This window comes from Mesoplodon densirostris, chromosome 18 (assembly GCF_025265405.1).
Source record: "Mesoplodon densirostris isolate mMesDen1 chromosome 18, mMesDen1 primary haplotype, whole genome shotgun sequence".
In the NCBI taxonomy this organism is placed as follows: Eukaryota; Metazoa; Chordata; class Mammalia; order Artiodactyla; family Ziphiidae; genus Mesoplodon; species Mesoplodon densirostris.
The window spans coordinates 13,496,989-13,518,824 of record NC_082678.1 but is presented as its reverse complement, the minus strand read 5'-3'; the positions used below and the strand labels follow the sequence as shown (position 1 = coordinate 13,518,824).

Sequence of the window (21,836 nt, the reverse complement as noted above, 5' to 3'; positions counted from 1 at the left end):
TTTTCCAGGCCGCCAGAAGCCGCGCCTGCGTCGGGCGCCGCGGCCGACGTGCCGACGCACGGCCGGCGTGCCTCGCCATTGACCAGCCTCTGGTAGCCCCACTGCCGTGCACCGCAGCTATAGGCGGGTGCCGCCGTCAGTCACGGGCCCGGCGCCGGCCCGCGGCGCGCCGCGCGTGTCCCGCCCCTCGCCGCCGCTCGTCGCTCGCCGGCCGGCGGCCTCGCTCGGCCCTCAGCTCCGTGGCGGCGGCGGAAGGCGGCCCGGGCCCTCGCAGGCCCATGGCGGCGGCCGCGGCGCTCCCGGGCGCGGGCGGGCCTCCCGCGGGCGGCGGCGCCGGGGGCGGCGGGGGCGCGGGCGGCGGGTCCCCGCCGGGCGGCTGGGCCGTGGCGCGCCTCGAGGGCCGCGAGTTCGAGTACCTGATGAAGAAGCGTTCGGTGACCATCGGGCGCAACTCGTCGCAGGGCTCGGTGGACGTGAGCATGGGCCACTCGAGCTTCATCTCGCGGCGCCACCTCGAGATCTTCACGCCCCCGGGCGGCGGCGGCCATGGCGGGGCGGCCCCGGAGCCGTCGGCGCAGCCCGGGCCCGACGCGGGCGGCGACTTCTATCTGCGCTGCCTCGGCAAGAATGGCGTGTTCGTGGACGGCGTGTTCCAAAGGCGCGGGGCGCCGCCACTGCAGCTGCCGCGCGTGTGAGTGGGGCCCGGGCCGGGGGGGCGGGCGGGAGGGGGGGCGGCCTGGCCGGCGGGACCCGAACCCCGACCACGACCTCTACCCCGACCCGGACCACCGACTCGCGATCCACGACCCCCTACCCCCACCTACGACCAGGTGGACCCAGGTTTGGGTCCTGACCACCCCCCGGGATCTGCTGCCCCCACCTACAGTACCCAGCCCCCGGCCAGCGATCCCCGCCTGGACTTAGCCACGAGTAGGGCACAGTCAGGACCCAGACTCGGAGCCCCATTCCGACCCCAAGCCCTTGTCCATCTTCCCAACCAGGATCTAGATCCCGACATCTGGGTTCGTTCTTTCTACGACCAGAACCAGACCCAGATCCCATCATCCCGACCGGATCCCAGTCCATGACCCCAATGTTCCGACCTCATCCACCATACCCACGACCAGAACACAGACTACAATTCCTGCCCGGGACCCCCCATCCTCACTTATCCAAAGCTGAAGCTGGAGGCTCAGGCAGCTGTCCACGTGGGCTGAGGTTTTTTGGGGTACTCTGTGCGTTCTGGGAGTTCGCATATATTTTTCGTAACTAGCATGTAGGTAGTGTGGAATAGAAATGTAAAACTCTGGTTGGTGGAACTGCCCAAAACAAAAGTCTGTGTCTTCTTAACTGCTGTTGGGTTATCTGTTACTTTCTTTTTGTTCTACACGTTTTCCGTAGTGTATTATTTCAAGCGTGTGTTTTTTAAGCTGCAAGGATTTCTTTTTCTCATTGTGTTTTTTGTAGCCTAAAAATTGAAAGTTCTTGAAGCATGATGGATTTTTAAATCTGTGCTCTGAACCTTAAAATTTTGGAAAACTAGGTACTTTCAACATAACTTTAAAAAAAATCAATTATTTAGAAATTTTTATAAGGTGTTATAGAGTATAATTAAGTGAGCTTCTTGAGGAACTGTCAATCCTGCTACAAAGCAGTTCAGCTTGGTTCTATGGTTTTGTGAAGTTATCATTTAGTCTGCTTGAAAAACAAAATTGCTCTCTAGGAAATGCTAATTATTCCTCAGGGGCTTTCTAGATTATTTCAAGTAGAACCTTTCTCCACAAACTGGAATTTTTGACTGCTTTCAGTTGTTGGAGATGGTGATAAGAGCTCTTGCTTTTCTTTATTTGTTCACTTTTGTATGTGGGTACTGTGTTACTGTTTAGCCTGGAAAGCTGCACCAGCTAGTTCCTTAAATCTAGATGGGAGCGTTTCAAAGAATGTTATTTTTCAAACCAGAACGCTGTTTGTGTGTATTTGTACTATAAATTGCATAAAATCGATAGTAGGGACCTGATGGCAGCTTTTTAATTTGATGGTTTGTTGTTTACAAATAACTTGGCATCACAGCAAAGGGCATTATATTTTTACTCTGAGAACTTTGAGGTTTTTAAAGAAAATTCTGTTATTAACCATTCAGCCAAAACCATTTGCGTTGACATACCAAACACGGAAATAAATTGATTTTTCTGCGAGGGAGCAGAATTCAGACTTTTGAGGAGTGGAGTGAGGCTTTCAGAGGAGATGAGTAAGAAGGGCGATGGGGGGACTTCCCTGGTAGTCCAGGGGTTAAGACTCCACGCTTCCAGTGCAGGGGGTGCGGGTTTGATCCTGGGAAGCTAAGATCCCACGTGCCACGTGGCAGGGCCAAAAAAAAAAGAAAACCAACAACAACAAAAAACAAACAAATAAAAAATAAAAATAAAATATCTTTAAAAAAAAAAAGGTGATGGGTAGATGCGGGGTCTCTGGCCTTCATCTCCAGCTAGTGCACAGTGAAGAATCCCTGGGCCACCAAGGCTACCACCAGCCCTGGACTTCTGGGCCTGGGAACCTCTGCCCATACTGACAGAGGGGAGTGGTTTTTTTCATGGAAGGGGTTTTGGCATTTTTACACTGTGAGATGAGTGGATAACTGTTAGGATTTTGCAGCACCTCTCTTTCTGTAAGGCATTGTTTCCAAGTTGTTGGTGTAGGGTGATCATAGATACAGGTTATAGGAAAAAAAACTATGTAAAGACGATTGGTGCTAGCTAAATGCAGAGAAATTGTTTTAAAAATCTTTTTCTTGAAATTAAACTCAGTTTTATGTTCCACGTTCTTTTTAACATTAAAAAAATTAAATTGTGAAAGTTTAAAAGCAAATGTAACTTAGAGTGATTGCGCAGAGGTTGAATTTTTTTTTCTTTTTGGCCACGCCCAATGCCTGCGGGATCTTAGTTCCCTGACCAGGGGTTGAACCCACGCCCCCTGCAGTGGAAGTGTGGAGTCTTAACCATTGGACCACCAGGGAAGTCCCCAGACGTTAATAAGTATTCTTACTGTTTGTTTCATACTTGCTTACTGAATTGAAAAGTCACTGAGGAGTTTTAAAAATATGACAGCCTATGGTTGGTCTCTTATTTGAATAACAATGACTTTATTCCAACTTTAAAATGAACTTAAATTTTGTAGTTAGTATTAAAAGTTTATATACAGAGAACTTGGAAGAGTATATAAACACTTTAGGCTTAAAGTATGGTTCACTATTTTATTAAAATACTAAAGTATTAATTCGGGAGGAATAAAGGAAAATGAGGAGTGTGATCCTGTATGTTGGTGTCGTGAGTATTTTAAATGGTTTGGGTAAAATCTGAGTACAAGCACCTTCTCCATGGTGGTTGGTAAGTTCCATGCCTAGTGAGGGCCGGCGCGTGAGTGTGTATGTTGGGGGGGGGTGGGAGTTTGAGCTGAATATGTACAAGAGTGCCATAGTGTGTGGTTTTCCAAAAAACAAGTGATTTCCAAAAATCCTTGGTTTTTGGCCAAGTATGCAGGGCTGTGTGTACAGAGATGCAACTTTTTCCTCCCCAGGAGCGTCTGACTTGTTGGAGGTTCAGGTGTTATTCGGACTGGGGGGGGGTCTGTGGAGTGGTCTAGGTGGGGGAACCCTGGGCCACCTGGGCCGGGTTCCTGAAGTGGGCAGGTAGAGTGACCTTGCAGGTGTGGCTGGGCCAGCATCCTGGCACTGGAGAGATTGAATTCAGGCTGGAAAGGACTTTGGGGACAGGTTTGTGGAGCATGATGTTTGCCTGGGCCTGGTGGGGGAGCATTTTCACAGTGGTCAACGAGAGAATGAAGAATGTTCTCCTTGAGGACAGGGTCCTTGTTTGTCTAAGGACCTGGTCTGGCGCCTGAGTGAGCAGTAAAGTGTTTTAGGAAGATCTGTTGGGCAGGAATGTCTGGTTTTGCTGCTGTTGCTATTCTTGTGGCCATGGTAGCAAACTAAGCATAATTTATAAATAAAAATAAACAACTCTTTAACAGTTGTTTATACTTTGAAATGTCAAGTGAATTTGATGTATTTTCCGATCAGTAAGATCCTAAATATCTAATAGCCAAGCATAAATAGAACAAGTTGAATTTACTATTGCCCAAAGATATTTAACATGCAGAACTGCAGTTGTGTTTAAATAGAAAGTGACCCTGTTTCTATGCTGAATTAACTGCCTATCGGTTGGTGATACAGCAAACCTCCTCTTTCTTATGTGGCATGTTTTAACTTGCAGATGAAGTTTGGTAATGTCACACTTGAAGACTTTCTCACTAAATCACAGGTAGCATCCTCTAAGGTGAGGACAGGAGAAAGCTTGAGCAGACAGTGGCTTCTGGAGCTTCGCAGGTAAAGACTCCAAGAAGAGAACTGAAGGATCTCACAGTGACTCGGTCCTGCTTGGATAATAGGGATTGGGCAGAACCAAGTTTCCCAGAGAATACCAGTACCAGGAAGAAGGAAATCGGAAGGGGAGTGCCAGGAGAGGAGAGCCTCGGGAAAAGGACAGTGACCTGCAGTGTCACCCTGCAGTGGGAAGCCATGGGCTTGGTGATTAGGATGTTTTGGAGGATGAGGAAGGAGATGGGGTGTGGGACTCCCGGGTGAAGAGAGAGAGGAGGGAGTGGGGGTGTAAGAAGTGTTTGTGGGGGGGTAGATATTCTAAGGAGGGCAGAGGCGATATTAGGGTTAGAAGGAGTAGAAACTATGTGGATCACCAGGGTGAAGTGGGTGGGGGAACCACTGAGAGATGTAGCTGAGGCCCAAAGAATGGACACAGATGAGGTGTGGAGGATAGAGTTCCCAGTAGGAGATGATAAAATGAGGGTGTCTTCTTTTTTAAAAATTTTTATTGCGGTATAATTGATTTACAATGTTTTGTTAGTTGCAGCAAAGTGAACCTGTTATACAATTACATATATCCACTCTTTCTTAGATTCTTTTCCTAATATAGGCCATTACAGAGTATTGAGTAAGAGCTTCCTGTGCTATACAGTAGGTCTTTATTAGTTATCTATTTTATATATAGTAGTGTGTATGTGTCAATCCCAGTCTTCCAATTTATCCCTCCCCTACCCTTCCACCCCCCCACCATAACCATAAGTTTATTTTCTACATCTGTAACTCTATTTAGGTTTTGTAGATAAGTTCATTTGTAGCCTTCTTTTAGATTCCACATATAAGCAATATCATATGATATTTGTCTTCCTCTGTCTGACTTGCTTCGCTCAGTATGAGAATCTCTAGGTCCATCCATGTTGCTGCAAATGGCATTATTTTGTTCTTCTTTTATGGCTGAGTAATATTCCATTGTATATATGTACCACATCTTCTTTATCCATTCCTCTGTTGATGGACATTTAGGTTGCTTCCATGTCCTGGCTATTGTGAATAGTGTGCTACAGTGAACACTGGGGTGCATGTATTTTTTCGAATTATGGTTTTCTCCGGATATATGCCCAGGACTGGGATTGCTAGCTCATATGGTAGCTCTATTTTCAGTTTTTTAAGGAACCTCCATACTGTTCTCCATAGTGGCTGTACCAGTTTGCATTCCCACCAAAATGAGGGTGTCTTCTTCTTTTATTTATTTATTTCACACTGCGTTGGGTCTTTGTTGCTGTGTGCGGACTTTCTCTAGTTTTGGAGAGTGGGGGCTGTTCTTTGTTGTGGTGTGCGGGCTTCTCATTGTGGTGGCTTCTCTTGTGGAGCGCGGGCTCTAGGCGCATGGGCTTCAGTAGTTGTGGCACATGGGCTCAGTAGTTGTGGTGCACGGGCTTAGTTGCTCCATGGCATGTGGGATCTTCCCGGACCAGGGCTCGAACCTGTGTCCCCTACGTTGGCAGGCGGATTCTTAACCACTGCACCACCAGGGAAGTCCCGAGTGTGTCTTCTTAGAAGACCTAAGCAGAGCCACTAGTGAGGTCTGGCATGTTTTTTTGTTTCAGGGCTGCAGGGTTGGCTGAAACACCTTCATTTTATGACCTGAGACTCTGACCAGCTTGTAGGCAGAGCTAAGATCTGGGGTCTAGGATGGCTGGAGTCCAGGACCCAGAAGTGGGCGACATGTAATGGCAGATCCATAGCAGAGGAGCGGAGGTGCTTTATACTTCGGAAAGTGCTCAGTTTATAAATTAATTGCTTTTAATGACCACTATGTATTTTTTTAAAGCTACAATATATATTCATTTGGCAAATTGAAATATATTTTTATTATCACTGATTTGTAGACATTTGGAACACAGTGCAGCTACTTCAGCATAATTGTTACTTTACTAAGTTAAAAATAACCCAATAACCAGCTTACTTGTACTTTACCTAGTGTTTAGTAGTTCTTCTAGTGGTAAAGCTCAGTGTATTCATTTTAATGCTTATTTAAGGAATAGTTTAAGATGGTTAGATTTAAAATAATTTTAATTTCTAAGAGTTTGAGAACAAGCCTACAATGTGGGACCTGTCACCTGTAGTGGTCATTTGTGTGCCAGCTAACTGTATCAGGAGAAGGCACGCATGGGCTCTGGGGCTGGACAGACTGCAGTCAAATTCCAGCCCTGCTGCTTAACCTGTCTGAGTTTTAGTTCTCTCACTTTTAACAGGGATAATAACTGACACTGTGTGGCACGGTTAGCACCATGCCTGTGCCCTTGCCCTTGCTAGACATCAGGGGCTGCTTGTATTTTATCTATCACAGTGTCCTGGTGTGGAGGGGCCTATGGAGATCTAACGTGACAGAAAATATGACATGGGGGTGAAAATGTCCTCAAGGGGCCAGCACTCTGCAACTTGCTCATAGCTCCACACACATGCACACGTGTGTGCAGTACATTGATCAAGAGCCTCTGGGAGTAGTGAGCGAAGTTTGAAATTTCTTCAGCCGGGAAAAGTTGTCTTTTCTCTGCCAGGACCTGAGGATAAAGCCAGGCCATGGGACGTGGATGGTGTCGTCCAGCACGCTAGGGCACGAGAGGTCTGTCTGGGGGTGCCCTCTCTCCCAGAGCCTCCTTTCTGGTTCTCCTCCACTCCAGTACGTTGGCTTCACCACAAACCTTCCCCGTTTCAGGGGGAAAGGAAAAGTGGCTCTGCCTTGGGGGCAAAGTCAGGAAAAGGAACTGGTTAAAAGTCATGTCCTGTTTGACGTCTGATTTGAAGGATTCTTGTTCATTAATGCCATTGGCCAAACTCATTTTGTAAATGAAGGATGGCTTCTCTGTCCAGTCGAAGAACTTTGCAATTTACAGTATACTGTTTTTCTTTTTAAAACTGCCTTTTTTATTGAAGTGTAACAAACTGCATACCCTTTTTTTTTTTTTTTTTTTTTGGTGGTACGCGGGCCTCTCACTGCTGTGGCCTCTCCCGCTGCGGAGCACAGCCTCCAGATGCGCAGGCTCAGCGGCCATGGCTCACGGGCCCAGCAGCTCCGCGGCATGTGGGATCCTCCCGGACTGGGGCACGAACCCACGTCCCCTGCATCGGCAGGCGGACTCTCAACCACTGTGCCACCAGGGGAGCCCCCACATACACTTTTTTAAAGAAATTATTTCTCATTTATTTATTTAGTTGCGCCGGATGTTAGTTGAGGCAGGTGGGCTCCTTAGTTGCGGCTTGCCAGCTCCTCAGTTGCAGCATGCAAACTCTTAGTTGTGGCATGCGTGTGGGATCTAGTTCCCTGACCAAGGGTCGAACCCGGGCCCCCTGCATTGGGAGCGCGGAGTCTTAATCCACTGCGCCACCAGGGAAGTCCCACAAACCATGTTTTACTTAAAATTTTTTTTTTTATTTCTTTATGTATGTATGTATGTTTGTCTGTGTTGGGTCTTCGTTGCTGCGTGCAGGCTTTCTCTAGTTGCAGCAAGCGGGGGCTACTCTTCATTGCAGTGTGCGGGCTTCTCATTGCAGTGGCTTCTCTTGTTGCGGGGCACGGGCTCGAGGCGCACGGGCTTCAGTAGTTGCAACACGTGGGCGCTAAAGCGCAGGCTCAGTAGTTGTGGCACACGGGCTTAGTTGCTCTGCGGCATGTGGGATCTTCCCGGACCAGGGCTTGAACCCGTGTCCCCTGCATTGGCAGGTGGATTCTTAACCACTGTGCCACCAGGGAAGTTCCCACATATACTTTTTTTTTTTTTTTTGCTGTACGCGGGCCTCTCACTGTTGTGGCCTCTCCCGTTGCGGAGCACAGGCTCCGGACGCGCAGGCTCAGCGGCCATGGCTCACGGGCCCAGCCGCTCCGCGGCATATGGGATCCTCCCAGACCGGGGCACGAACCCGTATCCCCTGCATCGGCAGGCGGACTCTCAACCACTGCGCCACCAGGAAGGCCCTCCCACATATACTTTTGAAACTTGGGCCATGGTCTCTTTCTTAGAGGCAGTGAGGACCTGAAGCTGGGCTCCTCTGCAGGCCTCGAATGTCAGCCGTGTGCTTTTCAGACATTCAAAGTGCTGTGGACCCCCTAGGAGGGGTAGGTCATGGAGCCCGTTCTTGGGACTAGCCTGTCAGCAACACTTTCCGCTGTCAAGCTGGGTAAGGCAGAACGTTCCCTCCTCATCACCTTGAACTGGAACTTGTCTTCTTGTTTGACTTTCTCCCCTGCTGGTCCTCCAAGGTGGGGACCAGGTCCTATATGTTTTTGTACCCCTGGTAATGACACAGATCCATCATCACTTGGTACATATATAATACACATGTGCAGGGACTTCCCTGCAGTCCAGTGGTTTAAGACTTCACCTTCCAATGAGGGAGTGCAGGTTCAGTCCTTGGTCAGGGAGCTAAGATCCCACATGCCTCACGGCCAAAAAACCAAAACATAGAACAGAAGCAATATTGTAACATTCAATAAAGACTTAAAAAATGGTCCACATCAAAAAAATCTTAAAAAAAATAACATACATGTCCCTGTTGGCTGCTGATTTAGGACATTACTGTTACTTGAATATTCTCAAATGTTGATCATTTAGTGACAGGATTCTAGTCAGGTGTGGCTCCCCCATTTATTGGTTCCCTGTTCATCAGCAGGTCTCATCTAGATACACAGTTGCAGAAGCACAGCATAGCTTCATGCATAATTGGTGGAAATATTCCACAAGACGAGGCAACAGCCTCAGTGACAGTAGCAAGTTTTTCCACTGAAAATTCAACGATTCTTGCTTTGCTGAGGAGAAAGGTTTTTTGTGTTTTAAATGAAGAAAAGAGGATTTCTAAAATAAGGAAGCTTTTAACCAAAGCAATTAGCATTTTGGATAGTATTCTTATCTGTTTAACATTTTTGTGTAGCTCATGTTTTCTTTTATGTCTGGGTTTTGGAGAGTTTACAATATCTTAACGATAATACAGTAAGTCAGCTCCCACACTTCTGGTCCTAGTTTTTTTTTTAAATAAATTTATTTTTGGCTGTGTTGGGTCTTCGTTGCTGTGCGTGGGCTTTCTCTAGTTGTGGCGAGCGGATGCTACTCTTCGTTGCAGCGCACAGGCTTCTTGTTACAGTGGCTTCTCTTGTTGTGGAGCACCAGCTCTAGGCGTGCGGGCTCAATAGTTGTGGCACACAGGCTCAGTAGTTGTGCCTCACGGGCTCTAGAGCTCAGGCTCAGTAGTTTTGGTGCATGGGCTTCGTTGCTCTGCCGCATGTGGAATCTTCCCGGAGCAGGGCTCGAAGACCATGTCCCCTGAATTGGCAGGTGGATTCCTTTTTTTTTTTTTTCCCGATACGCGGGCCTCTCACTGTTGTGGCCTCTCCCATTGCAGAGCACAGGCTCCGGACGCGCAGGCTCAGCGGCCATGGCCCACGGACCCAGCCGCTCCGTGGCATGTGGGATCCTCCCGGACCGGGGCAGGAACCTGCGTCCCCTGCATCAGCAGGCGGACTCCCAACCACTGCGCCACCAGGGAAGCCCGGCAGGCAGATTCTTAACCACTGTGCCACCAGGGAAATCCCTGGTCCTAGTTTATAATGAGGATTTTTTGAATTTGCTAATGAAACACAGTACACCAGGGCACATTGAAGGCGGCACACGTTGCCATTTCTGTGATTTGAAGCAGCTTGAGCACCATGACAAAGTGTTACTGCCGTCATCCCCAGGAAATGGCTGCAGGGAGATTAGAAAGCACCTCGTAGGAAGATGCCTTTCCTAGCATGCCTCAGTTTCTGGAGTATATGTTTGGTGCCCTGCTGAGAATTCCATAGGGATTTTAGACATTATTTGGCTTTTGCTGCCGTTTGTCATTTGCAATGTGCTTCTGTATCTTATCCAGTGAAAGGTATCAGAGTACAACAGTGGTTCTCACTGGGGTCCCCTTCCCTTCCCCAGGATATTTGGCAGCCTCTGGAGACAGGTTAGGTTGGTACAATTGGGAGGGCGTGCAACTGGCGTCTAGTGGGCTGGGACCAGGGATGCTGCCAAAAATAATGCGATGCACAGCACAGCCCCCCACAACAGAGGATGATCCTGCCCCAAGCATCAGTGGTAGGACGGTGGAGACCCCTGGAGCACAGTGATCTTAGCAGTCAGTAACAGTGGGATGTTATTCTTAGCCCCATAGATGGTGAATTTTAATACTTTACAAATGGTACCTATTTAAAACCTTTAAAGTACCAAAACATTTGTTTCTAATTCAGTGGCAGGTGCCTTTCTGAAACGAAGCCTGAGGTGGAGAGGCCTGGCATAGAATCATTCTCTTTGCAGCTTTGGAAGGACGCTCACAGGAAGTGATCCTAAATCTTAACCTGGGTTGTAAGAAGATTGGCCTTAGTACTTTAGGGAGTAGCCTGATGTTCTCCCCCTTGGAATACGTGCACTCAGGCATATCCAGTGGCTTTAGTTAGGTTGGTCACATTACTTTACAAGCATTTACAGTTAATGAGAAGAGCATTGAGTTGTCTTACTGGAGTTGTTCCAGTTTTTTGTGGTCTTGGTTCTCCTGGAAGATGAATTGATGGTGTGAGGGAGTGTGAATTAGAGTCACTACAACCACACTGTGAAAGACTGCTGTCAGATGCCATTTTCTCATAGTATTTAGTCACCAGTAATCGGCAGTATGAAACTCATCTTCTGACTCTTGAACAGATGGGATACAGAAAACCCTAAACAAGTAGATTGGAGACTGTTGTGTTTTTCTGGTCTTTTTCAGACTGTAATAGCGTTTTGAGTGCATAAGTGATGTATTAAAAATACTATGTTTTTTTGCCACTTCTAAACTTTTGGAGGATGTTAGGTTTATGAGCATCAGTTTTACAGCTGTTTGAGCTGGGTGGAGGAAGATGTGGTTTAAATGTAAACTGTCCATTCTGGTTCCTCCTTGAGTCTTGTGTTCCCACTTTGCTTAGTCTCCTTCTGGACTTGCCCACACGTGTTTTAAACACTGCTCATATCCTGTACCTTGGCACTCAAGTGTTCTGTGGGCTGGGCTCATTCATCCTCAGGTTGTACACTTACTGGGACTGTGGCCTGTGACCTTGAGTAGTGCCAGGAACATGATAAGGACTCAAGTGTCTGTTGGTGAATTTGTTTGTAGGCTGCAAGGTTAGTGTTTGATAGATACTGCACCAAAGGAAACAGTTTAGAACACTTATAAATAAAATTAAATTCACTCTTTGATTCTACAATTCCCTGCACTGTCTTCTTGTTTATATTGATGGTGGACCATCCTCAGTGGGCTTTTTGGTTTTATATATATGTTTTTTAAAGTTAAAGTTGATTGATACATGGAGGGGGTCAGGGGAAGCCTGGATACACGTGGACAGAATTTCCTGTAGTTGAATAAAAATGTCCTTGATGATGCGCATTGATCATATAACGGTTGTCATGCTGCAGGGTAACTTCTGTAGACCTGTTCCAGGAGCAAGTCAGACCATGCAGTTTTCTTTTCTTCAGTGTTGCTCTATGCTAGACAAGGTGGATCTAGTCTTGCCCACGTCCCTGCAAATATGTCTTCACTTCTCCCACAGAGCAGGTGCACAGATCTTGGCTCCTATGGCCTCATGCCTTAGGCTGGAGGAGGGCCAGGCTCCTAGTGGTTCTTCTGGCTTAGGACTTTTGCAGAGGTCTGGGGAGATCCTTCTGGGATTGCCCAGTCCAGAGCATGTCCTTGTCCTAATGAGGTGGTCCAACTCTAACCCCCACTCCTGCCCCACCTCTGAAAGTTAAACTTTATTTTCCATTGATCTTTTATTTTGTTCTCTCTTAAAAGTTTTCTTTCAGAGTGTTCATTTTCTTGTTGATGCAAATTTATTTTAGTCACAGTTTTGAAAAATATCTAGTTCTTTATAACATCTGTGGGTTCCTAGTAACCAGGCATTCAATGTTTAGGGTAGTTCTTTTCCTGTGTATCTCTAATGGGAAGAGCTTTACTTTTATAAATAATTTTTTTAAATATTTATTTATTTATTTCTTGGTTTTAGTTGCGGCATGCAGGATCTTTGTTGCCAGGTGCGAGATCTTTGTTGCGGTATGCAGGATCTTTTAGTTGCGGGCACGCAGGGTCTTTTAGTTGTGGCATGTGGGATCTAGTTCCCTGACCAGGGATGGAACCTGGGCCCCCTTCACTGGTAGAGCAGAGTCTTAACCACTGGACCACCAGGGAAGTCCCTATAAATAATTTTTAAAGTGATTTTAGTATTTTGGGAATGACGATTATTTGACCGCTTTTATTTGTGACTGGCTTGTATACTTATGCCATTATTTGTTAAAGTAGTGCGCCAAGCCTTGGTTATAGTTGTTGGAGGACACTTCATGCTGTTGGAACAGCATCCTGGCTTGGCTGCAGATTAACTTTGGGCATCTGACCAAGCCTCTGTGAGTCATTGCATGGTCTGTAGGTTGAGGTGGAGCTCAACTGAGAAGGCTGGTTGAGCATCCCTCACCTCCTGGTGTCCAGTAACCCTAGCTAGCTCTGGATCAGCCTAGGTCTCCTTTCTGTTCTTTGGAGGGCAGCTTTCCAGGGGCTTCACTTAAGAATCACATCCCAGAGGTTGCTTGTTACTCCCCTCTCTGTGTTATTCTCCACAAACCTCTCCACGTAGGAAAGGTTGAGGGTGGGCTGAGAATGACTAAGGCAGGCACTGTATGCTCATCAGGCTACTGAAACACTGTCATAATGTCACTTTGGCCAAGGGAAGACAAGCGCCCCTCCCCCTGTGGCTGAGCTATTTAATCTCTTAACCTCAGGGTCCTCTTCTGTAAACATGGATATTACTCATTTGACTTCATGGGGTTGTTGTATGGGTTGCCTTTGCCTGATGCAGGAGAGTTGCTAAATGAATATTAATATTTGTTCTCTAAAGAAAACATCTTAAATTTCTTGTCTCAAGTATTTTGATTGGAGAGTTTAATCCATTTACATTTAAAGTAATTACTGATAAGGAAGGACTCTGCCATTTTGCTATTTGTTTTCTTTTCTATGTCTTAGAGTTTTTTGGTTCCTCATTTCTTCCCTAACTGCCTTCTTTTATGTTCAGTTGATTTTTTTGTAGTCAACTGTTTTGATTATCTTCTCATTTCCTTTTGAGTGTATTTTTAAGATATTTTCTTTATGGTTACCATGTGGGTTACATTTAATATCCTAAATTTAAAACAGTCTATTTTGAATTGATATCAACTTCAAAAACAAAAACTCTGCTCCTATACAGTTCCTCTTTCTCCCTTTTATGTTTTGTCACAAGTTACATCTTCATACATATGTGCCAAATAACATAGATTTTTTTTTTTTTTGCGTTTTGCATTTTGTGTTTTGCAGGATCTTAGTTCCCTGACCAGGCATTGAACCCAGGGCCACAGCAGTGAAAATGCTGAGTCCTAACCTGGACTGCCAGGGAACTCCCAGATTTATGATTATTTTTATGCATTTGTTTTTTGAATCCTGTAGGAAAGTGGAGTTACAAACCATAGTCACAATACTAATTTTTATATTTTCTTATGTGTTTATCTTCACTGGAAATCTCTTTTTCTTCATATGACTTTGAGTCACTGTTTACTGGTCTTTCATTTAAACCTGAAGGACACCCTCTAACCTTTCTTGTAGGGCAGGTCTAGTGTTAACAAACTCACTCAACTTTTGTTTATTGAGGAATGTCTTAATTTCTTCCTTGTTTTTGAAGGACAGTTTTGCCGGATATAATTCTTGGTAGGTTGACAGTTTTTTGTTGTTGTTGTTTGTTTGTTTTGTTTTTTAAGGACTTTAAGTGTCATCCCACTGTCTTCTGGCCTCCGTGGTCTCTGGTAAGAAATCAGCTGTTAACCTTGTTGAGAGTGCTTGTATGTAACATGTTACTTCTCTCTTGCTACTTTCAAGATTCTTTCTTTGTCTTTTGATGGTTTAATTATAACGTTTCAGTGTGGGACCTCTGAGTTTAACCTACTTGGACTTTGTTGAGTGTTTTGGATTTGTAGGTTCATGTCTTTTAATCAGATTTGGGACATTTTCTGCCATTCTTCTTTTGGGACTCCCAAAATGTGTATGTTGGTCTGCTCGTTGATGTCCCCTGAGTCCTTTGGGCTGTGTTCAGTCTTTTTTCTTTCTGCTCCTCAGACTTGATCATTTCAGTGGTCCTATCTTTTTAAGTTTGCTGATTCATTCTTCTGCCTGCTCAAATATACTGTTGGACCCCTGTAGTGAATTTTTTCAGTTACTATACTTTTCAGCTCCAGGCTTTGTTGTGTTCCTTCTTATACTTTGTATTCTTTATTGATATTCCATTTTTGTCAATATGTCGTTTTCCTGATTTCCTTTAGTTCCTGTGTTTTCCTTTAGTTATTTGAGCATACTTAACACAGTTGTTTTAAAGTCTTTATCTAGCAAGTCCTATCTCTCACCTTCTTCAGCGATGATTTCTGTTAATTAATTTTGTTCCTTTGAGTCATACTTTCCTGTTTCTTTGTGTGCCTTGTAATTTCTTTTTTGTTGAAAACCGCACATTTGACTGTTATAATGTAATAGTTCTGAAAATTGGATTTTCCTCCTTCCCTAGGGATTGCTGTTTTTCATTTGTTGAAGGCTACAGGACTCCTTTTTGCCTAGTGATTTTCTCAAACTGCTATTGCAAAGACTGTATTCCTTGACAAAGTGATCCCTGAAGTCCTATTTCATGGCTTGTGTTCAGTTGGTGGGGATTTTTGTTGTTGTTGTTGTTTGGTTTTTCTTTTTTTTTTTTGGCTGCGGCATGCGGGATTCTAGATCCCCGACCAGGGATCAAACCCATGACCCCTTGAGTGGAAGCATGGAGTCTTAACCACTGGACTGCCAGGGAAGTCCCTCAGCTGGTGTTTTGACAGAGATTTCCTTGAACACCAGGAGCTCTCCCATCTCCCAGTCTTTGAAAGTTGTCTCTGTGCCTGGGCCCTCCTTCAACTTTTGGTCAGGCTTTCACTGTGCTTGGGGATCAGCCCAAGGTGAAAGCCCAGGGTCTTCTCAGGTCTTACATGAGCATGCATCTTGTGCTGGGTATCTGTGTGGCTTTCTCAGTTTCCCAGCATGCACTGTTACTTCCCCCACCCCATCTGTTTGTGTTTAATCGGACAATATGCAAAGTATTTACAACCAATTCCAAGCCCCCCTCTCCCCCCTGCACTGTTACTTTTGAATGTCCTAATTTCCCAGGAAAACTCTCCCCAGCTTTTACCTTAGACAGTGTATTGTGTATTTGGACTGTAATCTTTCGCCTTAGGCTCTGGGGCAGATTTGATTTGCAGTGTTTTCAAGCTTTTTCATCCTGAGCTCCGAGGTAGGCCAAACACAGAGGTGCCTGTGTCAGTCCTTCAGGTAGCCCTCAGACGGGTTGGAACAGACACATGCAATAAAGTGTCCCAAGATACGCTCTGCTCCCTGGAACCAGGGAAGCAGTCCCACATTGGCAACCTAGGCTGCTTCACTTTAAGACCATTTATGCTTTAAGACCAAGTCTGCTGCTGCCCTGCAGAGGGCATGGACAGGGGTAGCAAATTCTAAAACTTTCCTACCTTCCAGTACCTCTTTCTCAATTCAGCACTTAGTGGTTACACTAGTGCTTTGCAGGGTTTTCCACAAATTGGTTCTGACAGTTTCTGCTTGTTTTTCTGTGTGTGTGTGTGTGTGTGTGTGTGTGTGTGTTGTGGGGGATGAGAGCTTGGAGCTTCCTACTGAACCATTTTGCTAATGTCACCCTGATTGATTAGTTCTTTCCAGTGAAATTTTTAATTCTTTTAATTCTCATTTTTCAGTGAGTATGAAATAGTCCAGTTGTTTTCCTTGGATTTAGAGATATGACAATATTTGAATAAAATCAAGGTTATTGTCTCATTTTTTTAAAAGCGAACTAGAGTGCGACAAAATTTCTAAATTACCTTGAGTGCAAAATGACAGGAAAATCACACTCTCATTCACTTTCAATAAGTCTGTCTTGGCTATTCTTAGTAATTTGTTAGGGTCTATACTTTGAATCAGAAGTTATGAAATTTCTTCAGGAGTCTTAACACTGTGTGAAGTTGATTCATCTTCTTTAAAATCCCTTAGAAAAAAGTTAAGATCATAATAGTGATTTTGTTAAATGTTTTTTAGTACCTGCAGAATGTTTTGCATAAGGTAAGAAATAATTTTGCATTTAAGTTACTACAAATGTTTTCAAATGTTGCCATGTGTAGGCCAGTGGGAAAGGGTGAAGTTCTTACGTATAGATGGTACCGAGGATGGAATGGAGGCTGTGGGGCACCGACCTGCAGCTTCTGCTCTCATTTGCTCTGTGAGTTCTGTTGAGTTGATTCCTATCCCTATTCCAGTTGAGAGTTGAGGCTTGGAGGTATTAACCCAAAGTTGCATAGCTTGGAAATGGCAGAGCTGAGAGTTGAACCCACATCCAGTTTTCTTGCCAGTGTTTTAAAGCACTAAGCTTTACTCAAGGCCAAGAAAAAACCATTGGTTGGAAGATGGGAAACTCTACAGGTCAATCTAAAATTGGCTTTTTTTTTTTTAAACCAATAAGATGTTTATTTAATTTATTTATTTTTGCTCTTTTAAAAAAAATTGAACTATAGTTGGTTTACAGTGCTGTTAATTTCTGATGTATAGCAAAGTGGTTCAGAGATATATATATATATGTACTTTTTCAGATTCTTTTCCATTATAGGGTATCATAAGATACTGAATCTAGTTCCCTGTGCCATGCAGTTGCACCTTGTTATTCATATATAGTAGTGTGTATCTGTTAATCCCAAGCTCCTAATTTATCCCTCTCCAACCCTTTTCCCCTTTGGTAACCATAAGTTTGTTCTTTTTTTTTTTTTTTCCCATAAGTTTGTTCTTTATTTCTGTGAGTCTGTGTTTTGTGAATAAGTTCATTTGCATACGTTTTTAGATTCCACATATAAGTGTTACAATATTTGTCTTTCTCTGACTTGCTTCACTTAGTATGATAATCTCTAGGTCCATCCATGTTGCTGTTAATGGCCACATTTCATTCTTTTTTATGGCTGAGTAATATTCTGTTGTATACATATACCACATCTTCTTTATCCATTCATCTGTCAGTGGTTGCTTCAGTGTCTTGGCTGTTGTAAATAGTGCTGCAGTGAACGTTGGGCTGCATGTATCTTTTCGAATTAGAGTCTTCTCCAGATATATGCCCCGTAGGATCCAGAGCGGGATTGCCAGATAATATGGTAACTCGATTTTCAGTTTTTTAAGGAACCTCCATACTCTTCTCCATAGTGGCTGCACCGATATACATTCCCACCAACAGTGTAGGAGGGTTCCCTTTTCTCCGCACCCTCTCCAGCATTTATCATTTGTAGACTTTTTTTTTTAATGTATTTTTTGGCTGTGTTGGGTCTTCGTGGCTGTGCGTGGGCTTTCTCTAGTTGCGGCAAGCGGGGGCTACTCTTTGTTGTGGTGTGTGGGCTTCTCATTGCAGTGGCTTCTCTTTGTTGCAGAGCAAAGGCTCTAGGCACACGGGTTGCAGTTGTTGTGGCACGCGGGCTCAGTAGTTGTGGCTCACGGGCTCTAGAGTGCAGTCTTAGTAGTTGTGGCGCATGGGCTTAGATGCTCCACGGCATGTGGGATCTTCCTGGACCAGGGCTCGAACCTGTGTCCTCTGCATTGGCAGGCGGATTCTTAACCACTGCGCCACCAGAGAAGTCCATTTGTAGACTTTTTGATGATGGCCATTCTGACTGGTGTGAGGTGATACCTCATTGTAGTTTTTTTTTTTTTTTTTTTTTTTTTGCAGTTCGCGGGCCTCTCACTGTTGTGGCCTCTCCCGTTGCGGAGCACAGGCTCCGGACGCACAGGCTCAGCGGCCATGGCTCACGGGCCCAGCCGCTCCGCGGCATATGGGATCCTCCCGGACCGGGGCACGAACCCGCGTCCCCTGCATCGGCAGGCAGACTCGCAACCACTGCGCCACCAGGGAAGCCCTCATTGTAGTTTTGATTTGCATTTCTCTAATAATAAAATAAGCTTTTTAATAGCACTGATTTCTCTAATCTGTTTTTTGCATTTAGATATGTAAATTACTCATGGCCAGGGAAATACTATATAGTCATTGAAGTGTGTTTATTCACATAGAAAGGAGATCTCGTATTCAGCAGGAAAAGTTAAAGAAAAAGCGTGTGTGGTGTAATTCCATCGGTTAGAAATGTAAGTGTATGTGTGTGGCATACTTGATGCATATCTGCATCTAAAACAGCATTAAGATGGTAGGAATGCTTATCTTCAAATGGGCATCATGGGTTGACATTGCTGCTTTCCTTTTTTTTTTTTTTTTTTTTTTTTTTGCGTTACATGGGCCTCTCACTGTTGTGGCCTCTCCCATTGCGGAGCACAGGCTCTGGACGCGCAGGCTCAGCGGCCATGGCTCACGGGCCCAGCCGCTCCGCGGCATGTGGGATCTTCCCGGACCGGGGCACGAACCCGTGTCCCCTGCATCGGCAGGCGGGCTCTCAACTACTGCGCCACCAGGGAAGCCCTGCTGTTTTCCTTTTTTTAAAAAAAATTACTGTAATGAGCATATGTTTCTGTTTAATAAACTGTTGCATCTAAAAGTTGACTACTCTAATTTAGATTAATGTGTTCTTTAGGCAAATTAGTTATTCATATTCTGCAGCAAGTGAATTGCACTCCCTGTGGCTTCTAGACCTGCGTTGTGACTGTGAAGTGTATGCCTGTGTATGTCATATAATAGGCTGAAGAGCTGTGATGATATAGGTGAATATTTGCTTATTTGGTAATACTCTTTTGACATGGAAGAACATTTAGTCTCGCTTTGAAATGCTGTGTGTGTCTTGTTCCTAGAATAGGCTGTGTCTACAGATTGTGGCATCTGTGCCCATCAGTAGATGATGTCACTGCTTGTCAGCTCTTAGGAATGAGTATTTTAAAAATAATCTCCAATTCTCAGCGATGTGAGGATTGCCCTCCTGCTCTAAAGGATGAATAGGAAGTAACGTGAAGTCAGTTATTGGCATAAATGTTACATGGCCCCCACGTGTTGAAATTTCTATGTTCTGTTTGCATTGCCTTCACAGGGCAGTCTGATGGGAATTTTATTCTTTAGATCTAACTTTCTGATTGCTAGCAAGGAAAATCCGATTCATCAAAAATAAATTGTTTATTTGTTGGGCTTGTGTTAAAGTTTTTATCTGTGGACATAGGCAAAGAAAGCCTTCTTTTCCTTTTCCTTTTTGAAAGGAAAGAGGGATTACTTTTCCTGATTTTGCCCCAGACCATTCTGTCTGTTGGCATCTGTACTTTGGACGGTTCAAGGTCACTCTTCTCCTTCCGTGTAGTAACTGTGCCTTTTTTAGATGTCTGGGTACCTGCCCTTTCTCTGGTTGGGGTGGGCCCAGGGGGCTTCAGATGGGGAGCAAAGCAGGGGCAGGGCCTCAGGGCACCTCCAGTTTAGAGAGGTCAGTACTTTTTTTTTTTTTAAACACTGATACTCAAGCCTCATCCCTAGAAACTTTGATTTAGTTAGCCTGGACTGGAGCTTGAGCGTGGGCAGTCTTATTAATCAATCAATCAATCAATTAATTAATTTTTGGCTGCTCTGGGTCTTCGTTGCTGCGCGCGGGCTTTCTCTAGTTGCAGCGAGTGGGGGCTACTCCTCATTGGTGGTGCGCGGGCCTCTCACCACTGTGGCTTCTCCCGTTGCAGAGCACGGGCTCCAGGCACACAGGCCTCAGCAGCTGTGCCTCGTGGGCTCCAGAGCACAGGCTCAGTAGTTGCGGCACAGTCACTCCGCAGCATGTGGGCTACTCCCGGACCAGGGATGGAACCCGTGTACCCTGCATTGGTAGGCAGAGTCCCAACCACTGCGCCACCAGGGAAGTCCCCAGTACTTTATAAACTATAGTAAATGTTGCCTCTCTCTGATCTCAGGTCTCTCCCTCACAATAAACAAGAATCCGTGAGGAAACTCCTTGGCTTTTCGAGGGCCCAGCAGTTGAGCTTCTTCAGGCAGGGCTATGATGGGAGGGCCAAGAAGATGTGGCCCTGCCTTGGTGGAAGGGAGCATGTGGGGACAGGGAGGCTGGGGGTAGTTGGAGTAAGGCGCGGTCTATAAAGCTGCGTATGTGGACTGATGGGCATGGGGCCTGAGACTGGGGAGTACCCTGCCTGCCCAGGAGTTTGTCGTTCGTCAGCCAGGGAGCTCTGGTGGTCTGAGCAGAAGGATGATCATGACTACAGGGTGGTGGGGTGGGGGTGGGGGATTAGGGTTAGGTGCTGCACTTGAGAAGAGGGGGGCTGGAGATGGATGCGGAGCCAGGCCTAGGTTTTGCTGCTCGTGACTAGACAGAAGCTAGCAGCGCCTTAAGAAGATCCTTGCACAGACCTGCGGGGCAGAAATCTTCTGGAATTCCGAATGCTTTGGGATTGTAGAAGGGTGACCCAGTGTTTATGTATAAATCAGCTCCTGGGATCTCCTGCAAAGGCTGGGCAGTGCTACCCCTCAGTCATATCCTGTTTCTGCAGAGAAACATGTACATTCCCGCTTTCAGATCAGGCTTTGTGGCCAAATGAATAACAAAAAACCCCCAGACTTTGGTGATTTTAGAATTATGGATGAGGGATTTTGTACCCACGGAAGTGTATTTCTCTTTCATTTTATTTTTTTATTTTAATTTATTTTTTGTGGTGGGGGGCTGCATTGGGTCTTTGTTGCTGTGCGCGGGCTTTCTCTAGTTGCGGCGAGCAGGGGCTACTCTTCTTTGCAGTGTGCGGGCTTCTCATTGCCATGGCTTCTCTTGTTGCAGAGCACGGGCTCTAGGGAAAAGGGCTTCAGTAGTTGTGGCGCACAGGGCTTCAGTAGCCGAGTGGCTCCTCGGCATGTGGGATCTTCCCAGACCAGGGCTCGAACCCAGGTCCCCTGCATTGGCAGGTGGATTCTTAACCACTGCGCCACCAGGGAAGTCCCTCTCTCTCATTTTAAAAATATGAATTTACTCTGGCTCTTATCTTTGTAGTGTTTGATGGCCAGCATTTCAGCATTACCTCTGCATTCCAGGCAGCAGGGTGAGCACTTCCAGGAGTCCCAGGCACTTCCTGTGCATCTTCTTGCTTAGCACTGGAATTCATGGCTCTACCTGACTGCGAGAGCATGTGGGTAAGCTGGCAACTATAGGTGTTCTTGCAAGGAGGGAGGGAGCAGGAGCTGTGTGGTGCAGCTCACAGGAGTGAGGGGAGTGGGGGCATCAGGCACACAGACCTCTCGGCTCTAGTTAATGGTTCTTGCTGCTGCCGTTGACTAGTCTGAGCACATGGGAGACAGAGCAGGTGCTGAGCCCTGTCCAAGAGGACAACACAGATCTTTTGGCTTATGTATTTGCCCTTTATGTTTTTCCTTCTGGCA

General features: G+C 45.7%; 1 protein-coding gene across 2 annotated transcripts in view; it reads left to right on the top strand.

The window, feature by feature from the left end:
- Positions 1-278: 278 nt before the first annotated feature.
- FOXK2 (forkhead box K2) overlaps positions 279-21,836 on the top strand; it is a 71,246-nt gene continuing 49,688 nt past the window's right edge. Inside the window, exon 1 of one of the 2 annotated variants that reach the window (XM_060080904.1) lies at positions 279-691. In XM_060080904.1, coding sequence (XP_059936887.1) covers positions 279-691 — 413 coding nt within the window. The remainder of the gene's footprint in view (positions 692-21,836) is intronic. The other variant, XM_060080905.1, reaches the window with a different exon arrangement.